The following is a 24,651-nucleotide window of genomic DNA, read 5'->3' as shown; positions in this document are numbered from 1 at the left end:
GTCTGGAAATTTTGAAACACAAACTAAATGCATCTTATTTTGGAGCAATGTGTAGCTAAATGTGTGCAGGGTTGAAGCCCCCATACAAAGCAAAATTCTATTCTTGATCAGCATTGACTCCCACTGACACAGAACTGGATAATCCAGTCAGAAAATGAATAGCTGGATGGATTACTACAGTCACGTTAACAACAATCTAGGATAAATGCAAATCTTCCATTCTTTTATCATACAGGTAATAATAAAAGCCTTTAGTTTTTGCCTTGAAATCATAGTGGGATTGTCTAACTTTATTAAGATAAACCATGCAGGATTTTTAAATAACAGGCACCGACAATCTTGCAACAACAAAAAAATTGAAACCCAAGATGTGCTTTTTGTGTTTTGATAACTTCTCTTTCTTCCTTTTGCATAGCGAGATTCTCTCTTTTGCTCTGTCTGTGACGCTCGGGTTTGCTGCCTTTGGCTATTTTGTTTGTTTTTGAGCTCTCTCACATATCCAGTAATTCTTCATGTACCATGGGATGAGAGCCGCTCACTTAGAGCATAATATGTAAATTTTGTCAAACACGAAGAGGTTGTTTCAAAAAATGTACAGCAAATATAAATAATCCTTACGCTGTCATAAACTATGCTGGAACAGATAAAGGAGTTTAAATAAATAAAATAATAAAAATAACTGGTCAGCTGTTTAGGGAATTCAAGTCATTAATATACAAAATAAATCATTTAACTTAATAAATCCTCATGAGTAAAATATATAGGCAAATACTAACCTTTCAGTTGACAAAATATGAATAAGCTTCAACAAAAATTCACTAAACATTTGTGGACAAGTTGAGGACAGATGTACTTGTAATCTTGTGAGGAATTCCTGCATTGCTTGTGTAGCTGTTGGTCCAACCTAAATGATTTATAAAATAAAGTCATGAAAATATTATCGGCACAGAAATGAGTAGCATCCCTCTTTACAGTAGTTATCTGCTTGTTAACCCCCCTATAGGTTTTATTTTTCCCCTTTAGCATTTCACTGGCTGTAATTTTTATTTTTCTGTCCTTTCTTGGCATCAAGACTTATTATAATTGATCATTAGACACTTCAAAAATCTGCCAGTTTAATCCAGAATTAAGGACTCTATTTATTTGGTATTTATTCATTTAAAGGAACATATATTTTTCTTTTTTTTTTTAAAAAAATCTTATAAAGCACTTTGAACTACAGTACATGCTTTGTATGAAACTGTGCTACAGAAAAAAAGGATGTAATTCCTTCAAATTTACTGATAAAATCTGTAATTCAATTATTTTTTTACTCAAATTCTAATGTTTGAAGTCAGTACTCAATTACAGAGTGTTAAGAATATGCATTTCTGAATTACAAATTTAACAAATACTGCAAAATATAATTTTTACTTACAATTTTAACAAAAACTGCAAAATACAATTTTTACTATCAATTTAAATTTAACGTTGCTGAATTTGCATTTCAGAATTCCCACAATAACCAAATATCCATGTAGTACAACAGTAGGTACCTTGGTAGGCAGTGCCATCCCTATAATGGTAATACATGCTACACCGATCCCTCTCCCACTTGGACAGAGGCAGTGGTGCAGTAAGAATTATGCGTCTGGACTTCTCTAGCACCTTCAACACCTTCCAACCTTGGCTCCTTAGGGACAAGCTGACAGAGATGGAAGTAGATTCATACCTGGTGGCATGGATCGTGGACTCTCTTACAGACAGACCTCAGTATGTGCGTCTCAGGAACTGCAGGTCTGAATTTTGTGGTCAGCAAAACAGGAGCGCCACAGGGGACTGTACTTTGTCCGGTTCTGTTCAGCCAACATACATCAGACTTCCAATACAACTCAGAGTCCTGCCACGTGCAAAAGTTCACTGACGACACTGCTATTGTGGGCTGCATCAGGAGTGGACAGGAGGAGAAGTACAAGAACCTAATCAAGGACTTTGTTAAATGGTGCGACTCAAACCACCTACACCTGAACACCAGGCAAAACCAAAGGAGATGGTGGTGGATTTTAAGAGGCCCAAGCCCCTCATGGACCCTGTGATCACCAGAGGTGACTGTGCAGAGGGTGCAGACCTATAAATACCTGGGAGTGCAGCTGGATGATAAATTGGACTGGACTGCCAATACTGATGCTCTGTGCAAGAGAGGACAGAGCCGACTATGCTTCCTTAGAAGACTGCCATCCTTCAACATCTGCAATAAGATGCTGCAGATGTTCTATCAGATGGTTGTGACGAGCGCCCTCTTCTACGCGGTGGTGTGCTGGGAGGCAGCACAAAGAAGAGGGACGCCTCACACCTGGACAAACTGGTGAGGAAGGCAGGCTCTGTTGTAGACATGGAGCTGGACAGTTTGACATCCGTGGCAGAGCGACGGGCGCTGAGCAGACTCCTGTCAGTCATGGAGAATCCACTGCATCCACTGAACAGGATCATCTCCAGACAGAAGAGCAGCTTCAGCAACAGACTGCTGTCACCGTCCTGCTGCACTGACAGACTGAGGAGACCCCACACTATGCGACTCTTCAATTCTACCCGGAGAGGTAAACGTTAACATTATACAATGTTATTGTGTATTATACCCGCCTTGCACTCTCCAACTTGCATTTTTTTTAATTTGCACTGCATTTTTCTCACTCTTTAATTTAATATTGTTTTTTATCAGTATTCTGCTGCTGGAGTATGTGAATTTCCCCTTGGGGATTAATAATGCATCTATCTATTATGACCATAAGAGCCTCTCAAAGTAAATCATGCCAAGAGATTTCTATTTTTTAGGTACCCATCCAATATATTATGTCCCTATTTGAGCATAAAATTATTGTACTGGAGTCTTTCTCAAAATTTTTCCACCAGGATTTAGGTAATGTGAGAAGGGTGTATATCAGGTGTACTGATTTCATATTTTTATTAAGTAAAATTTGTCTTCATTACTGCTTTATTTATAATATACAAATTTGATTCCATTTAGCATAAGAATGGAAACTTTGGTATTGAGCATTACAAAAAAATTGCCTTTTAGCTTTACCAATTTTAGATTTCATATTTTATAAAAGCAAAGAATCATATATAAACAGAATATCTTCTAAAACATTAAGACTAGTTCCTAAATCCCTAAAAGAGTCCAAAAGAAAAAAAAATAATGGAGAAACTATTTAAATCAAAACCATCATGACCAGAGAGAAGTACCTGTGAACTGTGCTGACTGGTTCCATGAGGATTTGTTCCAGACAGAAAACGCACTGCAACAAGTATTAGATTAGGATCAGAAACCATCAATTGCGCAGTGTTTTCGTGTCCTCCAAGGGCATTCTGGCTATCTGAAACAAAAATATACAATATAAAAATGTCAAGTTTGAAAACCATCACAGAAATGCTAAATATGACATTGGCAAGAAGGACTGTATTACGTCTTCCATGTTTTTTTAAACTACTAGTGTGAAAAGACATTAAAATATAAAAAAGATTTTTCTGAATGAGGTAAAACTTGAGGAAAAGAACAAGAGGCCAGGGAAATAAGACTGAATTAAAAATTGTGTATGCATTCAACTAACATACAAAACATCTCAAAATGCTACTAAATATAACAACCATGCAGGGTTCAACATAAAAATAATGCATCTTGATGCAAATGTCTCAGTTCTCTTAAAATAGATTCACTTTTTCCCCCTCCTACAGGCCTACACCCAACATGTGCACAATTTAAGACACAAAGCCAAATGTCAAAGGCTGTTAGCCAAATAATAAATAGACAACCAAGTTTTCAAAATTCATTGGTGAAAATACAGAAGATCACTGAAGGGGCCTGAATTGCCTCAAAAGCTTGCATATTGTAATCTTTTTAGTTAGCCAATAAACTGTGTCATTTTGCTTGACTTTTCAGTAGATGACAAAAAAAAAAAGTCTGCTTTGGTCTGGGAGTCAGGCAAGGGCATCATGCTTGCTGGTGATTACTAGATGACTTATGCAGTCCAGTCAGACTCGGACCAAAGAAGTTGTCTAAAGCTGCCATATGGTTTCACCATATGAAGAGCAAGTATAATTTGCTGTGTTAATCAAGCAGACCCAATGCAAATGGAAGCACTAGACTACAGTAGTGAAAAAAGATTTGTGCAAGAGGTTTACAAATACAATCTATGTGTTTTTGAAAAGCTACATGTGACACAAAATCAGGCTTCATCATCAAGGAAGGTCTCTCACTAACTCTGGAGTTTACCCAAAGGAGACAGTTCATGTGGATATGAGAATACTTGCATGCCCTCAGCTGTGTGCACAACTGTAGGGAGTTTCAACTAATGGATTTAGCAATACAAAAGTGAGTTTGCTTTGACTGTTGCTTATGCTGATGTCTCTATCATTTGAGGTATTCAGCTTTTAACACACTGGATTCAGTACTTAAAAAGATATAATCCAAGGACTCTGTAGACCTACAGGAAACTTCAGGATCTATAACAAACTGATGGAGAAGGAACAGCCTTTCTGATATGAACCTGTCAGGTAGACTGTTATTGGATTTTTGTACTAGTCACGGAGTGTCCATAGGAAACATTCAGTATGAATACCAGGCTGCTCACGGGTGTACCAGTTACCAAAGTATGATGGGTTAAAAATCAGTGAATAATTTTGAGTTGCACCGTCTGATCTGAAGTTACACTACCTGGAAAACTGTGTCAAGACAGAAGAGCTAATGTCTCAACAAATTACTACTTGATGGTGAACTTGTTCTGATGGACACAGCAGGAAGGCCTCCACAAGAACCCATTCAGCACCTTCTGAGATTGGAGATATGCAAGTCCGAATTGGCCCTGTGCAAAATCTTAGTAGTGCAGACACTGCAGGGCAACGTGTGCAAAACATAACTAATGTCTGCCATGGCAGTAATCCTAGTACTGTACCCATTAGAAGTAGTTAGGGTGAGGTGAAGCTTTTAAACTGAAGAGGCTTTATGTGATATGTTAGAAAGACAGTCTAGATATACTGGCATACCAATAAGGCCAGTGTGTCAGAGGATTTCAATAAAGACTTGGAGAATGACATTCAGGTAGTCATTAAAAGTCTTGCTTTTACACACTATGACGTAAGGTACCTCACTCCAATAAATGTGGCCTTTTTTTTTTTAAATAACAAATCTTAGCAAAAGGTTTTACTTACTGTTTAAATGCATGTTGGTCATTAGGGTCAGACTATGAAGAACAAGGCACCAGGTCCTCAGAGAGGTGTTTGGATACCAAGCCAGGACTGTTAAAAAGCTGGTAATGGATGCTGTTACAAAAAAATAAAGACAAGATGAAGATGACAAATGTTTATTCTTCTGTGTATAATAGATTAAAGGTTTGTAAAGCTATGGATAACAATATCATCCTTGGACATACAATCCATACAGTTTTAATTCAAACACATTGAACTAGGTCTGCAAAGCACTGCTTATTTATTCAGATATTTTTTATAACAGTTGTGTCATACCTTGATTCAGAGGAATCGTAGGTATTCTGCTGGCATTAAACAAAAAGACATCAGACCCATTTTCCTCACTTCCTGGAGAGCTGGAATTCAAGCTTAAAGTAAGCCACAACTGTAGAAGAGATTCAAGCTAAAAAAAGAAAACAAAGTTTTAGGCACATAAACATTTATGATTAGTTTCTCTAAATTATAAACTAAACTGAGCAAATGCAAACACGGAATCAACTACAAATAAGAAATGGCAAAAGCAACAATTAAAAGAAACAAAACACCACATTCAGAATTTATTAAAATGAAAACTAAAACAAAACGTAGTGTCTGACTTTTTAGGCCTTCTCAACTAAAATAATAAGCATTACTTATTAAGAAACGAAAGACAATAGCAAGAGATGAACTAGTCACAGAAATGTATATATAAATAAATGCTCTAACCCACCCTTCAACAGTCTACACTTGAAGGAACATTATTGTTTTGGGATCAACTACTAACATTTTCACTTCAACTAGTTTAGAGTAAGAAGTCTTCAGGATGAAAATGATGCTCTCTTTCCCTTTCTCCACTGTGTCAAAAGTAGATCATGCTGCTTAAATACATGCTTATTTTCTACAGATTCCATCCAAGAACGAAAATAATGTTTTAGATCAGGGGTCCTCAATCCCAGTCCTGGAGAGCCGCAGTGGCTGCAGGTTTTTGTTCTGACCTGGTTGCTTAATTAGAAAGCAATTCTTGCCAATAAAGCACTAACAAGCTATGAAATTAAATTAACTCTGCTATGTCAGGTCATTCTCATATCCTAGATTTTCTTTCCCTTTCTATCATGCAAATGATTTGAAGGCTAAAATGGACGAGTAATTCTCAGTCCTTCACTTTTTTCTCTTCATTTTTCTTCTAAGTATTTAATTAAACCCAATAGTGCAGATAAATACACACAAGTGTAAATGTAAATAAGCTAAATGGAGAAATGCTGCTCTCTCTTGTCATCTGCATGTTATTGATAATAAGGAGCAATTAAAATAGCTGTTTAAGACAAAATTAAGCAATAAGGGCTCAAAATCACTAAAGTGAAGCAGAAGTGTTACTTTAGCAGTAAGTGCTTTTTATTAAGCAACTGGGTTGGAGCAAAAACCTGCAGCCACTGCGGCTCTCCAGGACCCTGATTGAGGACCCCTGTTTTAGATGGTTAATTCTTAAATCTTCTCTAGGATTAGTTTTGTTGGCATCTTATATCTACATTCTGAAAGGCATATGCATATGTAACTTCACTTTAAATTGCTAGATTCACTATTTTTGCAGGTATTAAATCAAAATGTAGTCAGATGTGTAAAGATAGACTGACCTCTGGAACAAAAGTGATGTTTGTTAACTAGTCTAAATTAATGAATTAATATGGCCTAAACAATATGCAGTTCATAGCTACTTGGGGTGGAGGAGCTTAATGCCTTATAAAGACTGCACAAAAGCTGTGCTTTTTAACAATGTTTATGATATGGAGCATGTTTCTTTTCTTGCTTTAGTTTACCAAAGACAAGGCAAGGGAATGAAGTGTGGACATTAGTAATTATGTAACGTAATCATTTTGAAAATATTTCATCTCCCCATGGAAAATTATTCATATCCACTCAAGCAAAATGCACTTTTGTCCGCATCAGACTCAATCACTACTGAAACGCTCACAAGTTGAGTCTATTACTTAAACCAGACATCTTATACTAGTAATAGTGAATAAAGCATTATGATCAATATACTAACCACAATGGCTATATAGTTATGCTATATATCTAAGAATATACACAAAGAAAGTCAATTCAAGTTGGGGAACATGCACTAGTACAATGCATTGCCGCTCCCACTACATGGCAAAACAACTCGGGATCCCGGTTTGCAATCCCCCAGGCAGTCTCCAGTCCCAACCTCTGGAAATGACCCTCTATTTGCTGTGGCCAGGTGTTACGTGGGCAACCCCTTGGCCTGGTCCAGCCACTCTTACGAGACAAATCATCCTCGGGGAAATTCGCCACATGGCTGTAGTGCCGTAACTGATGCTCCCTCACAATGCAGGTCATGTGCCTCATTCAGGACTCCATGAGCTCATTCGACACAAAGTCAAACCAACGGTACCCAAGGATTTTCTGGAGAGACACAGTACCAAAGGAGTCCAGTCTTCGACTCAGGTCACTGGATAGCGTCCATGTCTCGCAATCATATAGCAAGACAGGAAGAACCGGGACTCTAAAAACTTGGACCTTTGTCCTTTTGCATAGATATTGGGAGCAACACACACCCCATTCCAGCGACCTCATGACCCCCCAAGCTCTCTCAATCTGTCTTCTGACTTCACAGGAAGAGTCACCAGAGACATGAATGTCACTGCCAAGGTAAGTAAACCTCTCGACAAGGTCGACACTCTCTCCACAGACAGACATACCTGCTGATGGCTGTGCCCAAGAAGTCATTAAAGGCCTGGATCTTGGTTTTATCACTTAGTAGCTCGAGCGTCCTGATCAGAGCCTCCATTGACACCACGAAGATCACAGCATTGTCAGCAAAGTCAGGATCTGTGAATCTTTCTTCATCAACAGATGCCCCACAGCCGCTGGACCCTATGACCTTGCCCAACACCCAGTCCATACAAGCATTGAACAGAGTAGGAGCAGAACAGACCCATGACGAACCCCAGAATCAACTGGGAAAAACGCAAAGATCCTGCCTCCACTCTGCACAGCACTCACAGTACCAGCTTACAGGCCAGCCATGATATCCAGCAACCTCGAGGGGATCCCGCGAACCCTCAGGATGCTCCACAGGGCAGCTCTCGCTTTGCAAAAATCTACAAAGGCTGCAAAGAAACTCTGCCGATATTCGCGTTTGTGCTCTATGAGAAGAACCCTCAGTGCCAGGATGCGGTCGATGGTAGACATCTTAGGCGTAAAGCCAGACTGTTCCGGTTGGTAGGTGAGCGAGTGATCACAGATCCTATTGAGGACGACCCTATCAAGGACCTTACCCGGCACCGAGAGCAGTATGTCCCTGTAGTTGCTGCAATCCAGGTGATCCCCTTCCCTTTCCAGATAGGGACGACAAGTCCTGTTTTCCAGTCAGTTGGGATGATGCCAGTCTCCCAAATGGAAACAAAGATTGCTTGCAATGCCAGGAGGGCAGCCTTACCACCAGCCTGGAGAAGTTCACCCCGGATACCACAGATCCCTACAGCCTACCCCCTCAGCTGGTTCACCACCTGTTCAATCTCAGTGAGACTGGGGGGTTCACTGCAAATTGGAGGATCAGACTCAAGAACCATGGATCCAGAGATATCCAACATCCTAGCCGGAGGATCAGCTTTGAACAACTGCTCAAAGTAGCCAGCCCAGTGGATCACAACTGTAGTGTCATCCGTAAGGACCGTTCCATCAGCTGCCCTGACTGTGATTGTCCGTGGAACAGATTCAGATGTGTGTAATGCTTCAATACCTCTGTAAGCAGGACGTGGGTCTCTGGACCACAGATGGTGTGTCACTTGCTCACAATTCCTCTAACAAACGCCTCTTTATTTGTCCTCAGAGCCCTCGCAGCCGTCCATCTCAGTTCCTGGTACAGACCAGAGTTGCCATTGAACCGTGCGCTGCAACTCCTCTCGATGATATCCAGGGTGCCCTGCGAAATGAAACACCTCCTTCTCGGAACATCGGTAACACCAACACAACCCCCAGCAACCTTCAGGGTCTTGTCATGGAAGGTCTCCCACATCACATTAGGATTGGCACTCGTACCCAAATCTGAAAGTTCCTCACACAAACTACATGCAAACTCGTTAGAAACAGCCTGGTCTTGGAGTCTGGCCAAGTCCAGGCTCATTTTCCTAGTAGGTGGTAACCTACTGGACCTAAGCTGGACCCTAAGAGTAGCAACAACAAGTCTGTGGTCAGAATTCACAAACTGGGCACTTCTGTAGACCCTGCAGTTTTGCAAGAGCCTCCAGCGTCTGCCCACGAGGATGTGATCGATCTCCTTCACCGCACCACTAGTATTGGAGTACCAAGTACAACGATGCAGTTCAGGGCGCAGGAACCAGGATCAAGCAATTCGCAGCCCCTGACCTTTTGGAAAGTCAAGGAACATGGAGCCACACTCACCACGGTCACCAGACCCATGGGGACCAAGACAATCCTCATAGTCAGCCCTGTCAGTGCCAGTGGTTGCACTGAAGTCACCCATGACCAGAGGAATGTCACCTCGTGGGCACCCATCAACCACCGAGCGTAGCTGCAAATAAAATGTCTCCCTTGCCGAGACATCACTCACCGCGGTCAGAGCATACACTGAGACAACAGACAAGGCACCCAGGGAGTGCCGTAATCTGAGTCTCATAATACGCTCGTTGAAAGGAGTGACATCGGACACCATCAGAAGAAGCCAATCCGCTACAGAAACAGCTACTCCCCGAATATGACAGCCATCAGACTGACCAGACCAATAAAAGGTGTATCCACCTAGAGAGATCTGGCCAGTCCCCAGTCTGCACACCTCAGAGAGTGCTGCCACTGAAATGCGGAGTTTACACAGCTCCTCCAACAGCAGAGGAAGATGATTTTCTTGCCGGGGAGACAAAAAGGTCCATGTGCCCACCCTATGGGCCGCCTCAAATTGGGACCCGAGTGCTGCCATGCAGCGGGCAACGCCTCAGCACCACACCAGTTCCGATCCCCAACAGACCCGACCCTGTTGGCTCTCCAACAGTTTCGTCTCTCCCGAGGATGGGGCTCCTGAGGGCTTTCCCCCATCCCCATCATGATGCGAGCTACTCCTGCGGAGAGCAAAAAAGGAATCCTTTCTGTAGTCTCTGAGCTTTGTGAAGTTTTTTTTTTTTTTTTATTTTATTTTTTAATGGTGGCTGGAGTACCAATCCTGCCACCAACCCCCATGATTTCCCTGCAAGTTTGAGGACCGCTTGCAGGGCCAGGTTTAATTTAATGTCATACCCAGGACAGTATACAAAGAAAGTTAAGACTTTAATCAAAATAAATTTGCATAGAATCTGAAAACTGAAACATTCACCAAGTTATTTAATGCAATGCATGTGTCACTGGAGCTGAAACATGACAGCCCTGACAGCAAAGCAGAATTTGCAGAGGTATAGTCTAACACTGAGCCAGCTCATGCACATACACACACAAACTTGATTTGAGTACAAACAAGAATCCTTAATTTACTTACTTGGACATGGTGAACTTGAAGCATGGAAAACAGCTTATTGAAGCAGGTGCTGAGCATAGGAATTGAAGATGGCTGAGCAATAAGCTGGTTATTTGTATTAGAGGCATGCAGTCCCCTAAGTAAGGAATCATCTGTTCCATTAGAAGCTTGACAAACTGGAAAAGGGATTTTAAAAAAAAAAAAGCAATTCACCTTCAATATTACACGACAAACATAAATATTGAACACATATTATATACACAGCTGCTAAACAGAACTTTATTATTGGACTACTTTGAAAACTGGATTTCAATTTTTGTAAGCTTTCAAAAATAATTGTATTTTATGCATTTTGATGCACAGTAATAGCAAATGTCAAAACAAAAATATTTAAATCTCACATTCTACTAAATACAGTAATCCCTCGCTATATCGCGCTTCGACTTTCGCGGCTTCACTCTATCGCGGATTTTAAATGTAAGCACATCTAAATATATATCAGGGATTTTTAAGCTGGTTCGCTTTCTGGACAATGGGTCTTTAATTTAGGTTACATGCTTCCTCAGTTTGATTGCCCAGTTGATTTCATACAAGGGACGCTATTGGCGGATGGCTTAGAAGCTACCCAATCAGAGCATGTATTACATATTAACTAAAAGTCCTCAATGCTATAAGATATGCTTCCTGTGTGGCGCTTGTTTTGTTTGCTTCTCTCTGTCTCTCTCACTCTCTCTGCCTGACGGAGGGGCTGTTTATACAGTGGCTGTTTGCCTAGAAGATAGGACGCTCCTCTACAAAATGCCACTTTTTCGGTGCTTCTGTATACTTAAAAGCACGTATTGATTTTTTGATTGTTTGCTTTTCTTAGCGAGCGCTCTCTCTAACATTATCTGCTCTTCACGGTGCTCCTTTGAAGATAAGATATGTTTGCATTCTTTTAATTGTGAGAAAGAACTGCCATCTCTGTCTTGTAATGAAGCACAGTTTAAACGTTTGATTAAAGGGTGTTATTTCATGTCTAGAGGGCTCTAATAATGTTAAGTGTGGGAGAGTTTATAAGGGCTTAAAATATATAAAAATAACCATACAAACATATGGTTTCTACTTGATTTTCACCTATCGCGGGGGTCTGGAACGCAACCCCCGCGATCGAGGAGGGATTACTGTATTTAGAAGGTCATAAACAGGTTTTCGATGCTCTAACTGCGAAAATATTCGATTTATAAATAAAGAATCCTACTTCGCAGAAATTCATTTATCGCGGCAGAGTCTGGAATGGATTAACCGCGATAAACGAGGGTTGACTGTATACCATACCATTTTCTAAGCCTACCTAATCCCAAGTAAGGTCGCATTGGGTTGGAGCCTAAACCCAACAAACAGGGTGTAAGGCCGAACATTGAGCTACTAAACATCAGTCTCCAAACTTCTATAGTAAGACAACGTATATATATATGACTCTGACACCTACTTGTTGGAGATGTCGTTGTTAAAGCTTGCAAAATAGAGTCTGCTTCTAGCGTTGACATCATTTTTAGCATCAATTCTGCCTGCTGCTCCAGACCGACTTCCAGTCTAGCATCTAAAGCTGTTGTATATTAAAAACATAAAACTATATAATCAATTCACCACAAGGATTCTCGGTTTTGAGCAAAGATATTTAAAACTACATCGTACCTTGAGAAACAGAAATAGACACACTTTGGGATCCAGGTTTTTCTGTAGCAGCGGGTGGTTTTGAAACAGGAATCCCAACTCCACCAATATATGGGTTGTAACTGTAGCTACTGTAGTCGGCACCCCAGTAGTCATACCAGGTACTGCTTATAGGCTTTAATAAATAAAAAAAAATAAAAAAGTTTTTTTTTGGCTACAAAAATAATTAATAGTGCTGAAGCTAATCTACAAATTGTAATACGATAAACCATTCACTTTTTTGCTTTTCACACCCCGACATTATCCAATTTTGAAAAACTACATCCTCTGCCTAAGCAAAAGTATATCCAAGGTGTATAACAGGTTATCACCAAGTGCTTCATGCCTTAACATCTAATGTAGGAAGCACCCGGGAGCATCCTCACTACATGCCCATGAGGATCAAGAACCTCAAGTATCTCATCTTGATCCAAAGAAACAGTGGCATTACTTTGAGACCCTTGCATAACTATGTATGTGACAAAGAAGCTTGACTCTTGAATGAGAGAAAACTAAACTAGGAACAGACCAGATTTGATGGTTTTCCTCACATGGATGTTTTGCTAGCTCTGAGCAGTGAGTTTCACAGGAAGCAAGGGTGATGGTGGCTGTCAGGTCACACCAAACCCATGTCCCATTGTGGATGATACTGTCACCTTGGTCGAGAGTGGAAGACAGCAAGGGACCACAGTGAATCATGGCCTTGATTTTACGTCTCATCCAAAGAACAGCACCAGTTTTACAGCAGAGCGCACTGCATTTGGGCATTGGGATCCACATAAAGATCAGAGAGGTAAATACCTCTTGCTGTCCTTGCCAACCCTGCTTAAAGCAGCAACCCAAGCTTTACTAGCCTATTACCTGTTGAAAAATGCAGGTAGTATGCACAAGTCGGTTTGAAATATACTGTAATTGCTATATGCAGTACATTATATTGTTTCTGAATATGCATATACAGTGGTGTGAAAAACTATTTGCCCCCTTCCTGATTTCTTATTCTTTTGCATGTTTGTCACACAAAATGTTTCTGATCATCAAACACATTTAACCATTAGTCAAATATAACACAAGTAAACACAAAATGCAGTTTTTAAATGATGGTTTTTATGATTTAGGGAGAAAAAAATCCAAACCTACATGGCCCTGTGTGAAAAAGTAATTGCCCCCTGAACCTAATAACTGGTTGGGCCACCCTTAGCAGCAATAACTGAAATCAAGCGTTTGCGATAACTTGCAATGAGTCTTTTACAGCGCTCTGGAGGAATTTTGGCCCACTCATCTTTGCAGAATTGTTGTAATTCAGCTTTATTTGAGGGTTTTCTAGCATGAACCACCTTTTTAAGGTCATGCCATAGCATCTTAATTGGATTCAGGTCAGGACTTTGACTAGGCCACTCCAAAGTCTTCATTTTGTTTTTCTTCAGCCATTCAGAGGTGGATTTGCTGGTGTGTTTTGGGTCATTGTCCTGTTGCAGCACCAAGATCGCTTCAGCTTGAGTTGACGAACAGATGGCGGACATTCTCCTTCAGGATTTTTGGTAGACAGTAGAATTCATGGTTCCATCTATCACAGCAAGCCTTCCAGGTCCTGAAGCAGCAAAACAACCCCAGACCATCACACTACCACCACCATATTTTACTGTTGGTATGATGTTCTTTTTCTGAAATGCTGTGTTCCTTTTATGCCAGATGTAGCGGGACATTTGCCTTCCAAAAGTTCAACTTTTGTCTCATCAGTCCACAAGGTATTTTCCCAAAAGTCTTGGCAATCATTGAGATGTTTCTTAGCAAAATTGAGACGAGCCCTAATGTTCTTTTGCTTAACAGTGGTTTGCGTCTTGGAAATCTGCCATGCAGGCCGTTTTTGCCCAGTCTCTTTCTTATGGTGGAGTCGTGAACACTGATCTTAATTGAGGCAAGTGAGGCCTGCAGTTCTTTAGACGTTGTCCTGGGGTCTTTTGTGACCTCTCGGATGAGTCGTCTCTGCGCTCTTGGGGTAATTTTGGACGGCCGGCCGGCCACTCCTGGGAAGGTTCACCACTGTTCCCTGTTTTTGCCATTTGTGGATAATGGCTCTCACTGTGGTTCGCTGGAGTCCCAAAGCTTTAGAAATGGCTTTATAACCTTTACCAGACTGATAGATCTCAATTACTTCTGTTCTCATTTGTTCCTGTATTTCTTTGGATCTTGGCATGATGTCTAGCTTTTGATGTGCTTTTGGTCTACTTCTCTGTGTCAGGCAGCTCCTATTGAAGTGATTTCTTGATTGAAACAGGTGTGGCAGTAATCAGGCCTGGGGGTGGCTACGGAAATTTAACTCAGGTGTGATACACCACAGTTAGGTGATTTTTTAATAAGGGGGCAATTAGTTTTTCACACAGGGCCATGTAGGTTTGGATTTTTTTTCTCCCCAAATAATAAAAACCTTCATTTAAAAACTGCATTTTGTGTTTACTTGTGTTATATTTGACTAATGGTTAAATGTGTTTGATGATCAGAAACATTTTGTGTGACAAACATGCAAAAGAATAAGAAATCAAGAAGGGGGCAAACAGTTTTTCACACCACTGTATATGTGTATATATGTCATCAATATTCCTTTTGATAAACAAAAATTATGGCTATGCACATTCTGCCTATACTTTTCAATGACCAGCATGGATATTTGAGGATATTTACTAGTTTTGGCATTCTTTTCCCATCAAGTAACTAAATTATATACTTCATTTTTTTCCCCTGAGCCTACGTTTTCACTTTTACTTGAGTAGTTTCAATTTCAAATATGTTTACTTTACTCAATGTTTTTGAATGTAATATTTCTATAATTAATAAACGTAATAACACTCAGATTTTTTTCCACCTCTGCTACAGTCCAATATAGCATTGGCAACAGAAGTGCCAGCTCTTCATTATTTTTTTCAGTGGTCACAATCACCCAAAAATAACACTCGAATAAGAATATAAGGTGCTTGTGCTTAACATGATCAAAATCAAGGCATAAATATATAACCCAGGCTTGTAGCCTTAATGTTGGCAAAAATGATAAATTCATATTTTATGAAAGTAACACCACCTTTCCTCAATAATAAACAGCCCAGTTTATTATTAAATACCCTATTTAAAATAATAAAACTGTAATTTAATTACCACCATTCTATTAAGTTTTAAAAATAACATTTAAAAAAATTCACATAAAACTTAACAGCAAAATATTTTTAATTATACTGAATTTTACATAAAAATTCCTTAAAAGAAATCTGAAACATGATAATCAGATATAATATGCAAATTTTAAAATACACTAATGTACAAAATAAAAGAGGACAATCACACCTTGAAAACTTTAGCAGCCAGTGGATCCTTTTCCAAATCGATGTCTAAAGGATCAATATCAATATCCATAAGGTCCTGGATAAAATCAAAGTCTATCTCTTTATCTTTTTCCAAAGTTGACAGAGGTGTAGCACCTTCAAAAAAGGAAAAAAAAAAAGTGAAGCAAGCATTACAACCACATTTCATTGCTTTTTAATTTACGGGCCCAGCAAAGAATACATTTTTAAAAGACAAATTCATAGAAAAATAATTACATATACAATTTAAAAACAAATGTTTCCCAGGCTATGTTAAAGAGATACATTAAGATATAAACAACATACTTTTTCTCAATGAAAGCAACTGAGATTTGCTGGATTACCTGCAATATCAGGAGCTAATGCTTCATCTATGCTTTCAACCAATGGAATAGCATTAGGCTGCTGAAGAGAATCATCGGAATCTCCTGCCGATGCCCCAGGTTCCTCTGCCACTATCCCTTCATCCACTGAATCTAACAGAATTGGAGTAAGCAGTTCACCTGCAACAAAGTTTTTAACATATGCTCATCAAAAACAAAAATGGCCATATCTATATATATTTATCTATATATATATATATATATATATACTCAGCAAAAAAGCGTTCCTTTTCAGGACTGTGTATTTCAACAATAATGTTCTAAAAATCCAAATAACTTTACAGATCTTCATTGTAAAGGGTTTAAACAATGTTTTCCATGCATGTTCAATTAACCATAATCAATTAATTAACATGCACCTGTGGAATGGTCGTTAAGACCTTAACAGCTTACAGAAAGTAGGCATTTAAGGTGACAGTTCTAAAAACGCAGGACACTAAAGAGACTTGTCTACCGACTGTGAAAAACACCCAAAGAAAGATGCCCAGGGTCCCTGCTCATCTGCGTGAACGTGCATTAGGCATGCTGCAGGGAGGCATGAGGACTGCTGATGTGGCTAGGGCAATAAATTGCCATGTCCGCACTGTGAGACGCCTAAGACAGCGCTACAGGGAGACAGGAAGGACAGCTGATCATCCTCGCAGTGGAAGAGCGGATCTCAATCCCATTGAGCACGCCTGGGACCTGTTGGATCGCAGGGTGAGGGCTAGGGCCATTCCCCCCAGAAATGTCCAGAAACTTGCAGGTGCCTTGGTGGAAGAGTGGGGTAACATCTCACAGCAAGAACTGACAAATCTGGTCCAGTCCATGAGGAGGAGATGCACTGCAGTACTTCAAGCAGCTGGTGGCCACACCACATACTGACTGGCACTTTTGATTTTGAGCCTCCCTTCATTCAGGGACACATTGTAAAACATTTTTAGTTTATGTCTTATGGTGTTGACTCTTTTAGTGTTCATACAAATATTTACTGAAAGTAAAACCAGTTGAAAGTCTGAGGACGTTTCTTTTTCTCTCTCTCTCTCTCTCTCTCTCTCTCTCTCTCTCTCTCTCTCTCTCTCTCTCTCTCTCTCTCTCTCTCTCTCTCTCTCTCTCTCTCTCTCTCTCTCTCTCTCTCTCTCTCTCTCTCTCTCTCTCTCTCTCTCTCTCTATATATATATATATATATATAAATATATAAATATATATAAATAAATAAAAGACAATGTGTGTGTATGTATGTATGTTCCAGCAACACTTCCGAACGGCTGGACAGATTTACATGAAACTTGGTACATGTTTCTCATTCGTTGACTACAAATATTGTAGGGTGAAATCAACCCTAACCCACTCCCTTCTGGGTAGGGTGATCTTACGGTCTTGTATTCATGTTTTCATCCAGTTGACATTTAGAACGACCACCAGAGGGCCAACTGGAGGTGACTGTGCGCATTCTTTATGTTTGAGCTCCACCGCGCCCCTGTTGCTTCTGCAATTAAATAGAGTTGACCGGTTCCGAGAGTCAGTTGGATTATATCATACATACAAGACCGCAAGACAAGCACATCAGTGAGTCTTTATTGTTTGTTAATTTATTTTTTAAGTAATTTTCTCAAACAATTAAAGAAAAGAAAATAAAAAAACACTATTTTCCTCCCGGCAACACTGGGTATTTCAGCTAGTTGTCTATATTGCATATCATTAAATATATCAAATAACACTCAATATAAATTCTAAATAGGTTGCTTTAATTTTTTACTGCAATTTATGCATAATTTGCTGAATGTGCAATATTAGGTAGCAAGGTTCCCACTTAAGTACTTGTGCAAAGGGTTTGTGGGTGGGTGTGTGCGTGCGCATATTACACATACACATACATATAAAAAGCACAAACCACCAGGTTTATTTTTTAGGCAAGTAATAAATATTCTCCTATGGGGGCAAGTTTCTCTTACTGACACTTTTATAGCACTACACAAATCAGAACATGGACTTCTAGCATTTGTTTTTCTGCAGACTAGACCAGCAGTGGCAAATTAATTCCAGCATTCCTGCTATTCTGCCCTTGCTGTGTGCATCTTGCAAAGCTTAAAAGATAGCTAAATAGGTGACAAGACTCAAGCACTGAAGCAAAATAAACAGACTTTACTTGAATGCCTTGCTCTGTACTGAATCACCAACAGTACAAAACTAAAAAAAAACATAAAAATAAAAGGAGCTTAAAGCAGTATTATAAATGAAGTAAAATCACTACACATGGATTTAAATAAGAAAATCACGTATACATTGTTCTGTTAACCATCATCATCATTTACAGCCATCTGACATACATATCATTTTGCCTGTGCTAGTGTATCACAAAAAATTTGCAAAGACAGAAATATATATAACATTCATGCATTAATAATACTACTGTCAAACTAATAAAGTCGACAAACAAAATTCATAAGCAATGCCATCTTCTGTTTAATACAGACCGACAAAATGAAACTGCATCAAATTTAGAAAAGACTTTTAAAAGCTTTAAATAGAATGAGATTGCATTGCAAAGGACGGAATGAGACGTTATCCTTGCATCTTCCTAACATATATGGCTGAATAGTTGAAAAAATATCTGCCATAAACTCTTACCAATAAGATACTTTTTCTATCCATTAAGGGCTAGTTTTTTAAGTCATACACTTTTCCAGCAGATGGCGCTGTAATGCCATGAAACCTGTTGCTTCAGGGAACATTAGCCAACCTAATACAAATATTATAATGAAATGTGAATATTCATGACATAATTGGCATTATACTTAATTTAAGAATGACATTATCTAACGGAGATAAGAGAGGATTAAGAGAAACTGGAGACTTCATTGTGAAGATCTGTGGATTTTCCTAGCAAATAGGATAAATAAAACCCTGACACTGGAAGGTAACCGTGTCAATATGCAACCATTTAAAAATATAAAAATAGAAGCTTCATCTTCCTAATTAATGCTTATTCTGCTCCCTCTGCAAACAGAGACTCGGCAATAGAAATGACGCATTTTCTCACTAGCATTCCAATGATCGCTCAATCTTACCCAGGAACCATGGTGACTTCAACCAGGGGAACTCTGGAAGGAACAATGACATGCATCCACAACACTTCCTTTAAAAATTAAATGCCTTTAAATGTAAAAACCTGTGGCACAACGGGACAGATCGGATTAAAGCATTTAAGTAATTCCAAGCCGAATCCAACTCATTTTTGCTTATTAAAATATTACTACTACTAGCAGAATACCCGCGCTTGGCAGCGGAGAAGTAAAAAGAAAAGTAAACATTTTAATAATAACGTAACATGATTGACAATGTAATTGTTTTGTCATTGTCATGAGTGTTGCTGGCATATATATATTATATTTATTTATTGTCTGGGATGCCGGGGGGAACGCCGTGAGGGACCGGAAGAGGGTCAAGGCCCACCCTGGATCAAGTGGGGGCCGCCTTCCTGGTTGCTCTGGGGGCCACGGGTTGAGGGCATGGAAGGCCCACCCTGTAGGGGCCCGTGGTCACCGCCAGGAGGCGCCCCAATGCCTTGGGGACCTGTTACCTCAGCCCTTCCGCCACACCAGGAAGTGCTGGGGAAGAATAAGGGCGATACCCGGAGAGCTGCCGGGAGAACAGCCGGCACTTCCGCCACGCTGGGGCGTGGCCAACGGGGGAGTGTCGGAAGCACCTGGAGCTCATCCGGGTCATGTATAAAAGGGGCCGTCTGTTTTTGTGCACAATTGACTGGGTCTTAGTGACCATTATATTTGTAAATAAACGTGTGGTGGTTTGAAAAACAACATGTCCGCCTGTCTGTGTCCAGGTTGGCTCCATTAGAGATATAGATATAGATATAGATATAGATAGAGAGATAGAGAGATAGATACAGAGATAGATTTATATATATATATATATATATATATATACATACACACACATGTGTACATATATACATAGACACACATACTATGGGGTGCCAAACAGGCAAATACATTGATTTTCTGAATATATAAAGTCGGCGTCAGAATATATAAAGTCATTCCAGAATATATAAAATCAAAACTTGAAAATATAAAGTCAGAGTAGGTATATATAAAGTCAAACTTGTTTCTGAATATATAAAGTCAAAAGTTGAATATATAAAGTCAGCGCTGGAATATATCAAGTCAGCGTCGGAATTTATAAAGTCATTCCTGATTATATAAAGTCAACATCGGAGTATATAAACTCATTCCTGAATATATAAAGTCAAAGTCAAAATCTATTGATTGAAACGACTCTGAACTGAACTAAGTTAAGAAAAACGTATTCAGAAAAATAAATAAAAAAAACACTGTTCGGTTAATGTTTTGAAAATGATGCATGTGCCCTGCCCAGGATTGGTTCCTGCCTTGTGCCCAGTGTTGGCTGGGATTGGCTCCAGCAGACCCCCGTGACCCTGTGGTCGGATTCAACGGGTTGGGAAATGGATGGATATTCCAGCGCTGACTTTGTATATACCGACGCTGACTTTATATATTGAAGTTTTGACTTTATATATTCCAGCGCTTACTTTATATATTCCGAAATATTCCAACGCCGTCTTTATATACTTGGGTTTTGACTTTATATATTTGGGAATGACTTTATATATTCAAGTTTTGACTTTATTTATTCCAACAGTGACTTTATATAATCAAGTTTTGACTTTATATATTCGGGAACGACTTTATATATACAAGTTTTGACTTTATATAGTTAAATTTAGTCATCATTGCATAACTTTTTCTTTACCATAGAAATGTAAAGACTAAATTCAACTTCCATTCCTATCAAAGATATTTCTGGTGACTAAATAGAACCTACTTATATCCAAATTCGAGCTATTGAGCTGTCGCCTGCCTGCCTGAATAAGTCACTCTCGCTTCGCTCTTACTTTTTTACCGTTCATTTAATCATGGCTAGTGGCGGAAAAATTATAAAATAGAAGGAGGATTACACGGAGTATGGCTTTACCAAAACAATTATTGATCGCGAATCGATTATTCATAAAGCTTCAACTGGTGATCTGTTTTTCTGTGTTAACCTCATATTTTTTCATACTTTTTCTCAAACCAAGGGGGTGCGAGGGTAAAATGAATCGGGAAGCGCTGATCAATGTAATCGGTGTACCAGGAAATCATGCATTGACAGAAGTTCCTCTTTGTCTGGAATGCAAAGTGTGATTAAATGCATTATTTTTTAACGCGTTATGGAGCACATGGATCGAAGCTTCTCAGCTGTGCTTGTGCTAAGAAAAGGAAACATTTTAAAAATAACGTAACACGATTGTCAATGTAACCTTTTGTAAGTAGTGCCTGGAGGATTCAATGTGGAGAAACTGTAGAGGCAGCGTGTGTATTAACTTGTGGATTTTTCTGTGAGTATTTGGTGGCAGCGTCACAAAGTGGGTTCCTCAAGACGGCTTTAGCAGAGTTCAGCTCAGAGCGAAATGAGGTGAATGGGAGGGGAGATGATGACATGACTCTTCCACCCGCCTTAACTGTCAATCCCCCACAAACACAGTCTCTCGGAATTTGCATAAGCACAGCCCTTCAGCTACAATTTTAACTTAGTTACAAAGTGATCAAAACTCTCGTTTATATCCTGCGTCCTCTTATTAAACTTGTATCCCGCATTACCTGTGGGCATGACAAACGCCAGCGGCAGCCTGTCTATGAACTTAATTTAAACTTTAGGTTTACACCGTGCTTTGTTTCCGAAGTAGCAGCACTCATGAATATGGTTGTATAGGTCACTCGCTCGCTTCTTATTGTTTCGCTGCCTTCTCAATTATATAATGCATGTTTTCTTCAGCGCTCTTTGGAGCTCTTCCTGGTTTTTTACGTACTGCGTTGATAGTCAGTTCACGTGATTACGTGGGAGGCGTGATGATGTCACACGAAACTCCGAGCTCAACTCCATTACAGTATATGGAGAAAAATAGCTTCCAGTTATGACCATTACGCGTAGAATTTCGAAATGAAACCTTCCCAACTTTTGTAAGGAAGCTGTAAGGAATGAGCCTGCCAAATTTCAGCCTTCTACCTACACGGGAACTTGGAGAATTAGTGATGAGTCAGTGAGTGAGTGAGTCAGTGAGGGCTTTGCCTTTTATTAGTAAAGATTACTACTACTATTTTGCCATGACTTATTTATTTTGAATGCTGAATTAAACTAAAAGTTTAATGAAAATTATCATGATAATGTGCACAGACGCCAATGCCATTCCACCTAATATTAAAACACGGTATTAGCGCTTCACAAAGTATTTATCACAAGTCTGTGAGTCAGTTGTCAGGAAAACTCTGAGTTAGAATAAAAGTTGTTCAAAAGATAGCATCAATATAAAATTTGCTTCAAGTAATGATGCCATAAAGATTCATTTAAGTGCAGGAGACTATATGTTGTAGGTATATAATGCCTATCAGTAGCATATTTAACATCTCAATTCAATTAGCTACCGAAATTGCCAACAAATTAGCATCTGTGCTTAAAAGTGAAATTAGTCTGTTAGGAATTTGTAACTGTAAAGGACTTGAATTTTTGTCACTGAAAAATTTATGTAGTTGTCTCATGTAAAGTTTACAGATGGGCAATTTCTCACTTTACCAATATTAACAGTTTAGACATGTTTTGTAAAAAAAAAATGTAATGGGTCAACATATCTTAAAACTATGGATTTTCCACTTTACATTTATTAAAGGGCAACTATAACCACAGAGAGAGACTAAAAACGTTACCTAAATGGTTTTGTGAATCTAAACTTATAAGAAATCTTAATCATGCTTTAAAAAATAGATGTTTGAAGTAAAACATTTACAGTATTTCTGTGGGTTATCGCTTTTCACACCAGCAGGTATAAGCTATACTCTTCATTTATAAGAAAAAAACATTTTTCTGTGTCGTTCTTGTTTGTAGTCTTGTTTAACAAGCAGGAATGGAATCATCTGACCCTTAAATATCATTACTAGAGAGAGGACATATTTCTGGGAACTTTGTCAAATATTTATTTATTGAAACAAAGTTATGATCTCCTAGTTAACTAAATCAACAATTGCCCCCTAAGTACCATGACTACTGAAACACCAGAAGAGTTACAGTTATATTATGTTGCAAGAAATCTCAAGCCACTGGGGCAGTTTTAGGTAATATTGATCCTGAAAAAGTACAATACATTGTTTAGTTTAAGACATAGTTAAAATCTCTAGCCACTATTACCTAATAGTAATTTTGAGAAGGGGGAAAAAAACACAAATGGGTGCATGTGTTTGCCAGCATCAGATTACTTTATTAATCTGTGTGTTGTGTAGGAACCCATAAAATTATGATGAGATATTTCAACCCTATTACTTCCAACTAATAAGCACCATGTTATTTAACCACACATTATTAGGTGTCTTACTTTTTGATAGTGTATAGGTATTTTAAAAATACTCCCATTTACCAAGCTTAAAAGAAAATAAGGCTTAATTTGTATTAGGAGATGCAAAAACTTCACACGTGGAAAAGGAAAAAATACATATTTTATTTTATCGAGTGCACAAAGCCAGTGTTTCACCTCCTACCTGCCAGGATGTCCTGGACCATGCATGTTAGAGAATACTGTGCCCATGCTCCACCCCAAGAGATGTCCCCTCGATTGAAGTCTGTTCCCACAAGGAGAAGTAGTAATCTTTCCAACTGCTGATCATTAACAATTTCACATAAATGTATGGTTGGTCTAGTGGCATTTGCAATCCTAGCAAGGACCTGTAACATGAAGAAAAAAAAAAAATGAGGTAGTAAAGTGCATGTGAAACTGTCAAAAAAAAAACCTACATATTTTCAAAATACAGATTTAAAATATAGACAATCACCAACATATTTGAGAATCGCCTACCATATCACTGGACATAAACTACATCACCTGTTACTGATCACAAACTGCGCGAGACCTTTGAACAAACATTAACAAAGCCCGAGATAACATAAACGGCAGACTCTGTGTGAAGACAGAACTGTTCATGTCATCATACACACAAAATAAGAAATTGTTTGCTTTATAATGCACTTTTTTTTTTTTTTTTACATTACTCCATTAACAAAGGACCAACTCCTTTTTTATTGGCCTAAATGCTAATGCTAGGAATATAATATATACTGTATAATAATGTTACATTATACTCAGTATGGTCCATACTAATTCTAACTAGAGCTACACGACGATAGACTCCAGAAAAACTGAACTTTTCTTAAAATACATCTTGAAATCTTTATTACAACAATGGGCATATTTCTTAAAAGCACAATGCTAAATGTTCAGAGACTACAATGATGAAACACACCAATTAATGTCAATGTTCCATGTTCTCCCATGTCTGCCTGCAGATGACAGCCAGGGTCCGAGTCTTTTCTCCACATTCCAAAGACAAGTATTCTGTTGACCGGTTTCTCCAAGTTAACCATGTGTGAGGTAGTCTAGTGCAAGTCCTCGATTTGTCTCTGATGCTACCATAATAGCTTATCAATGGCATAAGCT

The 24,651-nt window shown here is 39.0% G+C and overlaps 1 protein-coding gene across 3 annotated transcripts in view; it reads right to left on the bottom strand.

Annotated features, from left to right (window-relative positions):
- birc6 (baculoviral IAP repeat containing 6) overlaps nt 1-24,651 on the bottom strand; it is a 250,266-nt gene that overhangs the window by 142,606 nt on the left and 83,009 nt on the right. For all 3 annotated transcript variants that reach the window (XM_039739062.1, XM_039739063.1, XM_039739064.1), the window contains exons 36-45: nt 23,699-23,882; nt 16,074-16,232; nt 15,713-15,846; nt 12,362-12,515; nt 12,156-12,272; nt 10,706-10,860; nt 5,497-5,623; nt 5,185-5,295; nt 3,223-3,353; nt 777-904 (exon numbers count right to left, since the gene is read on the bottom strand). In XM_039739062.1, coding sequence (XP_039594996.1) covers nt 777-904; nt 3,223-3,353; nt 5,185-5,295; nt 5,497-5,623; nt 10,706-10,860; nt 12,156-12,272; nt 12,362-12,515; nt 15,713-15,846; nt 16,074-16,232; nt 23,699-23,882 — 1,400 coding nt within the window. The remainder of the gene's footprint in view (nt 1-776; nt 905-3,222; nt 3,354-5,184; nt 5,296-5,496; nt 5,624-10,705; nt 10,861-12,155; nt 12,273-12,361; nt 12,516-15,712; nt 15,847-16,073; nt 16,233-23,698; nt 23,883-24,651) is intronic.

Source organism: Polypterus senegalus, chromosome 16 (genome assembly GCF_016835505.1).
Source record: "Polypterus senegalus isolate Bchr_013 chromosome 16, ASM1683550v1, whole genome shotgun sequence".
Lineage (NCBI taxonomy): Eukaryota > Metazoa > Chordata > Cladistia > Polypteriformes > Polypteridae > Polypterus > Polypterus senegalus.
Note: the sequence above shows the minus strand (reverse complement) of the source record. Positions and strands in the feature narration are given on the sequence as shown.